This window comes from Choristoneura fumiferana, chromosome 9, assembly GCF_025370935.1.
Source record: "Choristoneura fumiferana chromosome 9, NRCan_CFum_1, whole genome shotgun sequence".
NCBI lineage: Eukaryota > Metazoa > Arthropoda > Insecta > Lepidoptera > Tortricidae > Choristoneura > Choristoneura fumiferana.
The window spans coordinates 12213659-12226824 of NC_133480.1; the positions used below are offsets into that span (position 1 = coordinate 12213659).

The following is a 13166-nucleotide window of genomic DNA, read 5'->3' on the forward strand; positions in this document are numbered from 1 at the left end:
GCTGATTGCGATTGCGCTTTAAACGGCGTTTCCGATTTACAACCGGAGTGAAGCCATCATCATTCACAATTACTTTCGGCGCTGCTTGATCGGCGGCCGCAGGCTGTTCCTGCGTTCCCTTTGCAGAGTTAAAGGGGCGCGGGCGGCGCGGCGGGCCGCGAGACGCCTGCGCGTAGGAATCCTTTTGCACCCGAGATGAAATGGGAGCAGCAGAAGCCGTCGCAGGCGACGCGATGCTGGGCGATGTAAAGCAACACCTGCAATCTCAAACCTTAATTTCATACGCATAAAATTTCATAATAATTTCATTGTAAATTCAACAGCTAGAACATTTTCACAGAGAATCTGTTTAGAAGCGATTCGATTGCCCTTCATCATCATCAGCCGGAGGGAAGACTCCACTTAGAATGCCACAATTAATGGCAACTCGCCACTTGCATCCAACGGTTGCTCGCAACTCTCACAAAGTTGTTATTTCACTATGGTCTGACCTGAGGGCCTGACATACTTCGTATTCTTATTCGCGGTTGTCACTCGAAAGCCAAATTAAGATTCCTCAAAAGTTTGATAAACTAAACGGGTAAAGATAACAGATACATTTGTAGTGCCATCTAAGGATGATTATTTGTAGCTTTGTATCTTTTCTCAACTATTCGTCACTAGAGGGCAGTATTTTTTTGTCATCAAAATACAATTTACATTTTTACAGATTTTTTTTGTACAAATTTAAAGATTTTTTTGAAGATTTAAAGTTCCTTTTTTTGTACAGATTTAAAGATTATTACTTTAATCTAGGCTTAGGTTTTGAATATATATTTTCTAGTAATTAACCAATTAGTAAACTTTTATTATCATTTTATGAACATTTATTTTTGAAAAGTTTGGTATGTGATTTATATTTTATCTTGATTTTATTCTCATTTGTAATTCGTTACTTGTTATATTCAATTTTCATGTGGCAACAAAACTTGTTTTCGCGAGAAAACTTGTGAAGCTTGTGAAGAAGCATTCGGAATGAGTATTTTGATTACGAAATTATCATGAAAGTAGATAAGATATCGTGAAATATTGAATTATTGTAGCAGTGTTATTGTGTACACCATAAGAAGAAAATAAAATCCAAGTGGAGCTGTTAAAGAAACTGCTAGCCATGGCGGGCCCGTCCGACGGAGATCCCGACGGATGGGTCGAGTTCTGCGAGCGTCAGGCCAAAGCCGCCGCTCAGGAATTCGCCAAGGCTTGCTTTCAGTACGTGCAGACCGGCCCCGTAGACCCCACCGCCCGAACCGGGGTATCCCACAAGGACCTCTTGAAGAAATTTGTCGATTGTTTTTCTGAGCAATTCGAGATAGAAATTGGTAAACTGAAAGCGCAACACAAGGTCCCAAACGGCACGCATGGGACGCACACGGGCCACGACGAGAGCGACTATTCCGAAGACACAGATTCACCCAAAACGCAGCACAAACCATTCTTTAGAAGGTTATCTTTCAAAGGTTTGAGAAGAGGCAAAGGTCTCTTTCACAAACAACATTCAGATGAGGTTGAATTATCGACGAATTTGAACAAACAGAGTAAGACTAAACTAGCCAAAATAGTTGTAGAATGTAGGAAAGAAGGTTTGGTTAATTATTTAACGCCCGAAAGCCTGGAGCAACCTTCGGGTCCCCAAAAATGGGAGAAGTGTAGACTAGCCTTAGTAAAAACTGTTGGAGGCTATATGCTGGAATTCTACTCCCCTCCAAAAGCTCAAAAACCAAGAAGTGGTGTGTTTTGTTTTCTCATATCAGAAGCAAGGGAGACAACTGCTCTAGAAATGCCAGATCACGAAAACACATTTGTATTAAAGGTACGGTATTCAAACATACATAAACCATTTTCTTGTAAAGTAGTTTCATTCTTTAAGGATGACACATTTAAATTATGTTAAAGTAATTAATTATATTCTTGTTATTACAATGACTCAAAATTTATGACACAATTGAGAAGCCCGTTTCTTTAATTACCAAGTTACTGATATGAATGTTTATATTGTCACAGTTGAGTATTTTTATTGAAATGATTCATCAATATTACCATTAATGCTTCTGATCTGTGTAAAAATAATGTGACAGTTTACTTAGGTATTGTATTGATCATGCTGATAGCAAAAATAGTTGACTTTCCGTATAGCCCCTTGGTTAGAGAGCCTGACTACAAATCTCGAGATCTCGGGTTAGATCCCTGGTTGGGCCAGATATTTGTATAAAAAGATATCAATGTTTTCACAAATCTTGGATGTTTTATATGTATTTATCTATTTAAGTATATTTATTCTCAGTTGACCGCTTTCAGAAGAAGCGATGTGAATTTACAGATTCATTGGATGGGCCTTTGCATCCAGAGACGTGGTTTCAGTGCAAGGGAGAGTGTAATATCTGTCTATAGTGTGGTGTATATCTGAGGCTCCCCATGAGATTGACATAGTCACATTTGGTGTGCTAAAGCCTCGTTAAAATATCAGAGGGAAAAAAAAAAAGTATATTTATCCAATGTCTAGTACCCATAACGCAAGCTTTACTTGAGTTGGGACTTGTTCAATTGATGTCAAGTGGCCTGTGATATTTATATTTATTAATGTAAGTGAAATATTAAAACTTAATCCTTCAAGTCACTTGGCTTATGCCCTGAATTATTTGCATAGTTAAAAGAGATGCAATCATATTTCTAGTACAAGCAACAGAGATGCCAACAAGCAACACCAATGCAGCCTTATGACAGTATATTATAGGCATGATATCATTTGGACTGCTTAATTATTGAACAGAAGCTCCACTTTCTGGGGAAAAGTCGTGGAAGCTCAAGGTGGTAAGGAAAATCAGGGAAATTTGCTAGAAATCCAAAACATCAGGGAAAAAACTTGTGATTTCCCAAAGCTTAGCTTGATATTTTTACACCAGTCTGGGCGACTTATTAAAGAGTGGCACTATAAAAACAGTCAACAAAAAACACACTGTGTGCAGTGAATTCCCTTCATCGGATCTAGCTTAGTATTTTGGGCAGTAATAAGAGTCATATATATATGTCATGTAACCTGCTTTGATATGTACAGAGTTGATTGGTCAGGGAAATTCAGAAATGTGGTCAGGGAAAGTCAGGGATTTTTGTTTGGATTTGTAGTTGACACCCTGATGAAGTCACTTTTGCATAGACAGGTTTGGAAGGAAAATCGTATTTTTTCACTGATCATGATCACACATTACACATGTATATATTTAAAGAAAAAAGAAAACATGTCAAGTAGAAAACTACCACATTCTCCAAAAATTTGCTTAATCTAATCTTTATCATTAAATATTACAGGCAGACAACAACATGGAATATGTAATAGAAGCAGCAGATGTAGACGACATGAAGTCATGGCTGGCAACAATCAAGTACTGTATGAGGGCAGCACCGACGACGCAGCCGCCGCCCGACGCGCTGCCCGGAATGCCGGAACCAGCTCCTCCAGATCTGCCGCCAAGAAGAGACCTTCCTGCGAGCACCAGCAATGCTGATTTGGCTACTGACACCCCTGAAGAGGCTGAATTAGGTATTAGAGTGAATCTTCTAGATATTATTACTGCAACGCGGTGCTGCGGCGCAAACTATCGCTGCCTACCCTGGAATTAACCCAATGCATGCTGAAGGCACCACTGGTTGGATGAATACACACGAGTATAATATTAACACCCTTGCTTGATTGAGTAGTATGCACATGTACATGCATAAGATTACACCACTAATTGGACAAATACTATATGAGTATAATGGGTTCATATCGGCTCGCATAATATTATTAGAAGTCTGAATGTAATGTTTGTCAGAAAAATCATTTGTCATTTCAGAATTGTTATATAACAAGCCTATAGTTTTCTATAGGATGACCATTTAAAAATTTAAGCAAATTGTAAAGTTTCAGTGGGAAAAAAATGATGACAACAATGATTCGGACAAAAAATACGGTATGACTAGCATAGTATGCGAACTTTGGCGCTCCCGAGTATAATATTAACATGCCTGCTCGATGGCATTCATTGAGTAGACAGCAGGGTAGGCAGTTACTAAAATAGCGCTGCCTGCCCTGGAATTGACCCTCCCTAATGCTATTTCCACTTGCATACAGGTTCTATAGCAGAGGAGGCGTGCGAGTCGTCCCCGCGCGTGTCGCTGGCCGAGTGGCCGTGGTTCCACGGCACGCTGGCGCGCTCGGCGGCCGCGGCCTTCGTGCTGGCCGGCGGCGTGGGCGCGCACGGCTGCTACCTCGTGCGGCAGAGCGAGACCAGGAGGGGGGAATATGTACTCACCTTCAACTTTCAGGTGAGACTGTGTGGTGATGTGAACGCTACTGGACTTCAGGGCGCGTATCTCAAACCAATACGTCAAAAAAATTTAACCTTTTCGTCACAACGTCAAATACAAAGAGATCACCCATACGCCAGGTTTCTATATGCGTGGCGCAAGGCGTGGAACCGTATGGGTCGTTGGCGTCGAAAAGGATACCCTTGAATATGTTCTTAAAGTTCACTGAGAAAGATTATCGGTTTTCAGTCAATTTACGTAAGTCTTGAGGTGTAAATTTTTAAGAAAATATACTTAACACACTTGAAAATTTTACATTAAGGTGACCCGAGACTATTATAGCTGGGGGATATTGTATCTGACCCGTCTGATGTCGTCCTTACGACGCCATGTTCGCCATGTTCATGTCTGTTGTGTGAAGACAGTCTTCTGGCGAACACAACGTAAAATGGCCGAGAAGAACATGGCGTCGTAGGAACGCCATCAGACGGCTCAGACACAATATCCCCGGGTCACCTTACCTACTAAAGGAGTAATATAAAATTTGCAAGAGTGTCTTGTCAGTTTAAGTTATGGCAGTAAATTATCATTATTTTCGTCTCCAGGGTCGCGCAAAGCATCTTCGGATGACGCTTAACGAGACGGGTCAGTGCCGAGTCCAGCACCTCTGGTTTCCCAACGTCCACGACATGCTGGAACACTTCCGCGCCAACCCAATCCCTCTGGAGTCGGGCGGCGCCGCCGACGTCACGCTGACGGAGTTCGTCGTCAGCCACGACGCCAACCGACAACAAGTGAGCATCACAACCATGTAGCGTTTAGACCTTTAGTACTGAGCATGTTCACGATATCCGCCATACGAATTTAGGTACGTTATTCTTCGAGGGTTTATCCCGTTTGAATTTCATGGACACATCTTTGTTGACATGGTAGAAGATTCTGGTACAGTTTCCAGGTTATCCTAATCCTAAAATCCAGGTTATCATGGTTATCTTAAGTAGAAGTACAGGACGTCTAAAAAATAATCGTAATGTCATCAAATTCTACAGCCCATTCATAAAAAGTAACCACGAAAATGAAGCAGTTGAAACGCTCAATTGTTTTGTTCAATTTAAGTCTCTGACGGTACTGTTAGTTGCTACGCCAACCCACAAGTAAGCATCACGCCCATCAAGCGTTTGAGCAGACTATAAATGGGGACCTTAATTCATCTGGCCTAAATTTGCTTTTTTTTTTAACGGAGGCATTAATATGTAATGGGATCCGATCTAAATTTTATCAAGATCTGATACTATTGGACCGTCACACTCAAATCCTACATGGAAGGAGTAATTTAACAGCTCTATAGTAAAGTTTTTCAAACTCTGACGTCAAAACATACACTATCTAAGCTTTAACCATCTGACTAACATGTAAGATATTGTGTAGTTCAGTGTTTCAAAATGATCAATTTTCTGATGGTGAATGCTGCTTGTCATAAGATTATTCTAACGCCAACAAAACAAAGGCAATGGTCGGATTATAGTTATTGTGCATTTAATTTGCTCAGTTAAGTCTGACAACGCTGTTACGGATGCTATTGTTTTATATACCTAGCCTAATTTGGAAATCTAAAAGGAAAGTTAAACTTTACAATTATTATTCCCACCGGATGCAAAAGAAGCTATGAAACAAATAGAAATGCATTGTAGTTTTTTATTGCATGGTTTTTAACGTGTAAGTACATTGTTTTACATGTCTTCTGTATGCCTGTCTATTGGGATATTAAACGATTCAAGTTTAATTATATTAATTGAAAATTTCACTCTTATCTTCCAATCTTCTATTCACTTTCCTATCAATTTAATTTAATTTTAACAATTTTTATTCAGCTCCTATATCTTTTTTCTTTGTTTTGTTTGTGCCTTTAATGTTTTGCGATAGTTGCAACTTGTGGGCAGTTTTAGGTCCAACTATTTTAAACAAGTTGAATCTGTGTTCATCGATTTCATTTTATTTTCTACATTGAAAGCTAGTGAACTCTGGTGGTTTGACTTGCCCAACGCAAAATATTATTTCACAAGCCTCAGTCCCTGATTGGATCTGGATATTCATCAGTTTACTAGGATACCGGAGGACGTATTGTCTAACGTTTCTGACATACGCGATCATCATCAAATGACAGTTTTTGTATGCGAAAACTGTCATTTGATTGTGATTGCGAGTGCCAGAAACGATACGCAATAGACCCTCGGGTTATCGGAAGCACAATTGCCATTGCAATTTAGTTATTAAATAGTTTTAGTCTAAATCTCAATAAGTTTATTTCTGGGCAATAAGATCACTAGTATCCGCGTATATTCATCTGACGGTTGTTCTTTTTCTTCCAAATTTTGAAAGTACATCAAAAATGCTTTATCCAGTTCTTGTTTTAAATAAGAAAATCAATTTACTATTTGCTCAGAGTACTTCAATGAATATAAACCTATGATCTGATATTGATTATGCATTTTAGGTACAATCCGTGAGCTCTTAGAAAAACCTTCGGGTTTCGGGGGAAATCGGAAGGATTCTTTAGTAGAAAATGACAATTGTCTTTTTGACTTAGTAGCAATCCATCACGCGAAGAGTGCACTCGTTGCGTTTTCATTGATTTATATAGAGCAGTTAAAATCACCACTTACATATTTCTTTACTTTGTTATTTTTCGGAAACTGATTTCCATGTGGAGTCAATTTAAACAGGGTATTTCTGTAAATGTCCAATCACAGGAAATTGTTTATAATGTATATAAATATTTTGTAAAAAAGCTGAAAGTTCCAAAAAAAATGTTAATCGTAAATATTTTTTCATCACACTTGCTCGTAAACAGTGTCAAAACATGAAGGCTACCTTGATTGCAACCCCCCAAATAAAACCCTCGACCATAATGTGCTTGTCATGAAACCCGTGGTCGGTAAATGAGTCATTGCGCGTACAAATTTGGTTGTCATAAAGCCCAAGGTCGGTAAATGAGTAAATGCCCGTACTGATGGTGCTGCGCGCGCTGCTGCGCACAGCAGGACCACATGCACACGCGGCTCAGGCACATGCTGAGGGAGGGGGAGGGCGGCGCTGCCAAAAGCGCAGCCCAAGGTATCGCCAATATTTGGAACAATTAGAAGTATTTTTTATTTTAGAAATATAAAATTTTACTCGCAAATGTTATGAAAAACATTGTATGTCGCACGGGCGGTACTAGAATTAAGAACATCGACTCATTAAAGCCCTCAGTCTTCGACTTCGGGCTTCTAATAGACTCTCGTTCGTAATTCCTTATTTACCGCCCTTAAGACACAATGTACTATAATAAGGTTCAAGACCGAGTTATAGGAGCAACGGGGATTTCGAAAAGTACCTACATTAAAAAATATTAAACGAAAGCAGACCAAAAAAAATCATTTGACATACCCATGAGAAGTAGATACAGTATAACAACAGCTCTATATACTTCGAAATAAAAGTAGTGTGTTAAGGCGGGGTGTTCTATATTTAAATTCGAAAATGCTGATTTTGTTTTATTTGTATCATGACAAAAAGTCATATTGTATTAAAATTAGAAAAAGATAAAGAAACGTAATATTATTACAGTAAGGTTTATTTTGTACTGATGGTTATTCTTTACATAACTTTTTACGGTAACTGAAAAGTTTTGCAAGTTGATAACGGAACAGAACCGCATATCACGATCGCGTGTCATCGTCAATACCCGAAGCATCCTTCTAAAATCCGAAGGTTTCTTTAACAGCTCACGGAGTGTAGTTTATTTTAAATAAATAATTTTATTATATTATAGCAGAGTGTATGCTACCAAACTTGAAATTGTAATATTTAGTTTGTTTGTAGTATTTTGTGGTTTCCTAAATATGCATTTTATTTATTGTGAAATTTGTAAATTCTTATTTATGTTATTGTAATTAAGTTTTAATTGATGAAATATCAATAGGTGATATTTGGCGTAGAAATAAGTTGATATCACAAAAACGGTACATTGTATAATGTATTGCATAAAATAAGGAACACAATGATTTTAAGATTGATGTTTAAATTTGTGTTTGGAGTTGTCTTTTTTGTATACTTATAGTTTTAACCCGATGCATTTCCACTTACTAATTATTAATTAATTACCTTTCAATCACTGGCCTTTCAATGTTATCGAACATTTTGTCACGTTTAAAACGTTCTACGATGGTTAGCTACAGACAAGAAACAGATAATATCAATTCCATTGGGCGCTTCTATTATTTTTGTCGTGAAACAAATCAAATACACAAGGTATACATTATAAAATTATAAGTTATAAAACCTATAAAGTTTACCAATATGCAAGTGGTTTCACACCACCTTTTTTTTTCGACTGGATGGCAAACGAGCAAGTGGGTCTCCTGATGGTAAGAGATCACCACCGGCCATAAACATCTGCAACACCTCATACATTTTCTGCTTCCTCATGCGATGAGGATTGACTCGTATCATTTTGAACAAATGAAAGCGTCTGTTGGTTCAAGCGATATAGCATACATAGTCCTTAAACTTCATTTTAACCTCCAGCCCAAAAAGAAATATGTTAATATAAGTTTGATATGTGTAAGTCTGTCATGGAACAATTTTAAAGGTTTTTTTTTATATTAACTAGCCATATATCTTAACAAAGCAATGTGAGGCTTTAAATTTTTGACTGGATAGTTTAGATTCCAATAGTCGTACATCTATATCGTAAATAGTCCGTATTGGAGTGAAAAGCCTCGTGGTTGATAGTAAATGTTTCTGTAAGCATTGTGCTTGAAAAAATACATTTGGTTTCGTCATTTTGAATCATTTCACTGTTGCAGTCGTGATAGTGGTGTCTTGTACATATATATCAATATCAGTGTTTTTTAGTGCATCATCCATAAATTCGTAAATTTTAGTAGTAGTACCTCATTTATTTCTTGCCAGAGGTTTTCGTTTCATCCATTTTGTTTTGAGTAACAAATGTAAGCCAAAATGTTAAAAAGAATAAGACTCTTTTTAATAATATTGATAGAGGACTGTTTATCTCATAAATAAATTACTTATTCGTATTTATATTTAGACTACTGTTTATAAATAACACCTAAGTAAGTTGTACAAATCGAACTCATGTTCTTCCAAGCTTTAAACGTAATTTTTCTTGGTTGTAAATTTTATTATTAAAGATTTTTCTGTGGAATGGCTTTTAGTTTTTATTTGCAGTTTTTTTTTGTTATGAGTATTGGTTTGGTGCCGTTTTGAACGTGCTTTCTGTGTTTGGTAAGTGTTCTGTGTTTTTTTATTTGGCTTCTTGTTTTGCTTATTGTATTGGATGATTTCACGATTGTTTTTACACGCACCTATTATATTTTAGATTTGGACATGAATAACTACTAATTCAACAAATCTATAGATCTATCTTCGAGCATTCTGAGCTAAATGGACCACTTTGCATTTTTTTTCCTTTAACATTTTTTTTTCTTTAACAGCTCGGGATCGTTTCTCACGGCAGCGACGTCAGAATGCACAGAGCCGAGTTGGAGGCACTGCTGGTCGCCACTGGAGCCGCCCACCACGACATAAGGGCCGTCGACAACCAATACACCTTCGTGTAAACTGAAATTAAATCACCGGTTCGCTTCATCTTACATAATGCGAACTGCTAAGAAATGTCTTTATTTTCGGATAGATACAAACTACAGCTCTTCAGCACTAAGAGAGTATAGGCTGTTACCTTTGGTCTCATCTGCAGTTTTCGCCAGGTGAGATAGGGGTCAATCAAGGGTATTTTTTGTGTAAAAAATGCAGTACTACAGTTGCTGCTAAGTTACGTTTCTCGTGGGCATAAAGTATCCATCCCTTTTGCTCTCCTTAAAAAGTAAAAGAAAGGGATATACATTGCTTTAGGTCTTGGACAAGAACTAGCACGGTAACCTTGTTGTTATGAATGTATGTATGAACAATTAAACTAGTTGGAGTAGCTAATTAATCCAATTGGACAGAAATGGTTTTGTCTGCGATTATAAGGTACCATCAACCAAATAAGTGGTCTATCAATTTTTAAACAAGTTCCTATCAAAGAAATAGGTCTTTCAACTTTCAAGTTGACAGACACGTCTATTGGCATTATTGTTTTATGACAATACAAACGATTATTAACTTTAGGGTGGTAGACCACATATTTGACTGATTGTACATATCTGAAGCCGCGGTTTTATAGTTAAAGATTGGTCTGAATTTGATTGAATATCATTTTTGAAAACTCGCGTTCTGAAAGCGACAAGTAATTTTTCAATTAAATGCACCGAGTTTCAACTACATATTTAAATACGGGAAAGGACAATTCAGCGATGTTTTATTTGTGTTCAAGTTGCCATTGCAAGTATTAAAGTACATGTGTATTTTATGGTTATGCTTCTGGCTTAGGCAATTTTTGAAAGAATTATGAAAGCACTTTGCGTGTTAACTGCTGTACTTTTAGACCTCAATTATCCTTACTCTCAGAATGTTTTGAAAGCACTTTGCGTGTTAACTGCTGTACTTTTAGACCTCAATTATCCTTACTCTCAGAATGTTTTGAAAGCACTTTGCGTGTTAACTGCTGTACTTTCAGACATCAATTATCCTTACTCTCAGAATGTTTTGAAAGCACTTTGCGTGTTAACTGCTGTACTTTTAGACCTCAATTATCCTTACTCTCAGAATGATTTGTAGCTGATATTATATTTTTGTCCAGCAAAATTTTTGGTATTACATTTGCTGCTTAATTTTAAATGAAAGTTCTTAGAATTTAAAGTGAAATGCAATAGTTTCTTTTGTGGTTCATTTTGTGCAATATTGTGTGGTGTTATTTATTTGATAACTGTACTTATTAGAGTAATTATCTTATTAACTTATAATTATTATAAGTCAATTTAGTTAATAAGGCTTAGCCAAATATAAAATAATTTCTTTGGTATTGGTGTATTTGCTGTGTATGTTAAACTAATTTATCTGTATTCAGCATGTTTAAACGGCTATTTGTAACGATGTTTAAACTAGGGGGGAAAAAAGAATATAAGAACCCCGTTATCAGTGTTGCAGAATCATTCAAAATGCTGGGGGGGATGGCACTGCACATATTTTATTTAGCATTATGCCTAGACTTGGTTTGGATAGGTATTGAACTAAATGTAAAAAAACTTCAGCTGCCAGATTTGGTACTTACATTTAAAGATATTAAACATTTTACTAATCTATCATTGTAATACAAACTAGACTAGTGTATTTCAATAGAAATGTAAATGTTTAGATACTTTAATGGGGGAATTTCAATATTTATGACATTGACGTTGTTTTGTTTACATTTATAGTTAAATACCTATCCAAACCAAGTATATGTATGTATATGTAATTTGATGCACCTTTTTTATTTATATATTTAGTTTTAAAACAAAATAAACCCTCTTTTCAGCCCATAATCAAAAGAGATTTTATTCTTTTTTTAAACTCCATTATTGGTAGTTCATTCTTAACACAAGTTTTTTTTTCTGACTGCATTTTTTGTCGGCTTTACTTGCATTGTCACCCGAACTACATTTTCATACCAAATTTCAAATCGATGCCATTAACCGTTGAAGAGTTCCGTCCTGCAGAGACGATCCTGGCTGGACTACCAGGATATCACTACCAGATTATTGTATTGCCACGCATTTAAATAAGTATGCTAAATTTCAAGTCAATCCGACTACTGAAAGTTGGTCGAATTTAACTTGCAACATTTGACTACAGACAGACAGACAACGGGACAGGTGAAACTAAATAAAAGCTTGTAAAATCGTGTATTCCTAGGTACATGTTAAAAAAAATGTGCAGTGCCATCCCTAGCGTTTCAAATGTTTCTGCAACACTGCATGATAATGGGGTTTGCCTATGACTTAGTTTCAATGGATCTGCAACACTGATAACGGGTTATGAATATAAGTAATCAATCATAAACGCGACGCAGATATTATTAAACGCGTGCTCATTTGAATTCATCACGGAAATTTAAAACAATGTGTCTAAACAAATTAGCGAAAATCGATATTCAATATTTTGAAAGATATTAGTTCATTGCCGAAAAGAAACGAAGTTTCTGGCAAAGCATATAAAATCTAGTCATTACATAATAGGATACACCTACAGGGGTTAGTGTAATATCAATGCAGTTAATTACGAACTAAATAAATTGAATGGTATATAATTATCGTGTAAATACAGCTATTGTTAAAGCATTGAAGTAAATTGGTCCCTCGAGACGGATAGAATGACTATCGTTGCGTGTGTTATTTAAATAGGATAGGATAATAAATATCAATTATGGCTGCATTTAGCAGAAAGTTAACACCACTGCCTGACAAAGCGTCCGTCGTTTTTACTGTAAAACAATGAAGTAGTGCTAAATTGTTACGAATCTGATAAAATTGGTCCCAAGTTATTTCTGCTGGATGCACCCATCTAAATTAAATGTTGTTGGAATTGAAATGCACGAGTTAACTTATTAACAATGTTAACGTGTTAGTAAAATTATCAAAATTAAAATTAAGTATTAACAAATGTTTGACAATTATAAAAATAAAAGTCTGAATGTAAGACTCCGTTAAAATAGTATGGTTTTCTGCTTATTCAAGATAATGCTCAGACGTAAAAATTATACATTATACTTATATGCCGAACAATGTACATTGTACACATGCATACTTACCACAATAATTATACATTCCTTACGTAAGTGTATGTAAAATTTTGGTATATGAAATATAATTATATTTTGCATTGTGATATTTTATTGTTTATTCGTCGTTATTAGTATT

The 13166-nt window shown here is 36.4% G+C and overlaps 1 protein-coding gene across 1 annotated transcript; it reads left to right on the plus strand.

The window, feature by feature from the left end:
• The first annotated feature begins 966 nt into the window (after positions 1-966).
• On the plus strand, positions 967-13134 carry Lnk (SH2B adapter-like protein Lnk). The gene is made up of 5 exons (XM_074092422.1): positions 967-1849; positions 3343-3574; positions 4148-4341; positions 4929-5117; positions 9822-13134. Exons 1-5 carry the CDS (start codon positions 1151-1153, stop codon positions 9945-9947), a joined length of 1440 nt encoding a protein of 479 aa, XP_073948523.1. The 5' UTR covers positions 967-1150; the 3' UTR covers positions 9948-13134.
• Positions 13135-13166: the final 32 nt, after the last annotated feature.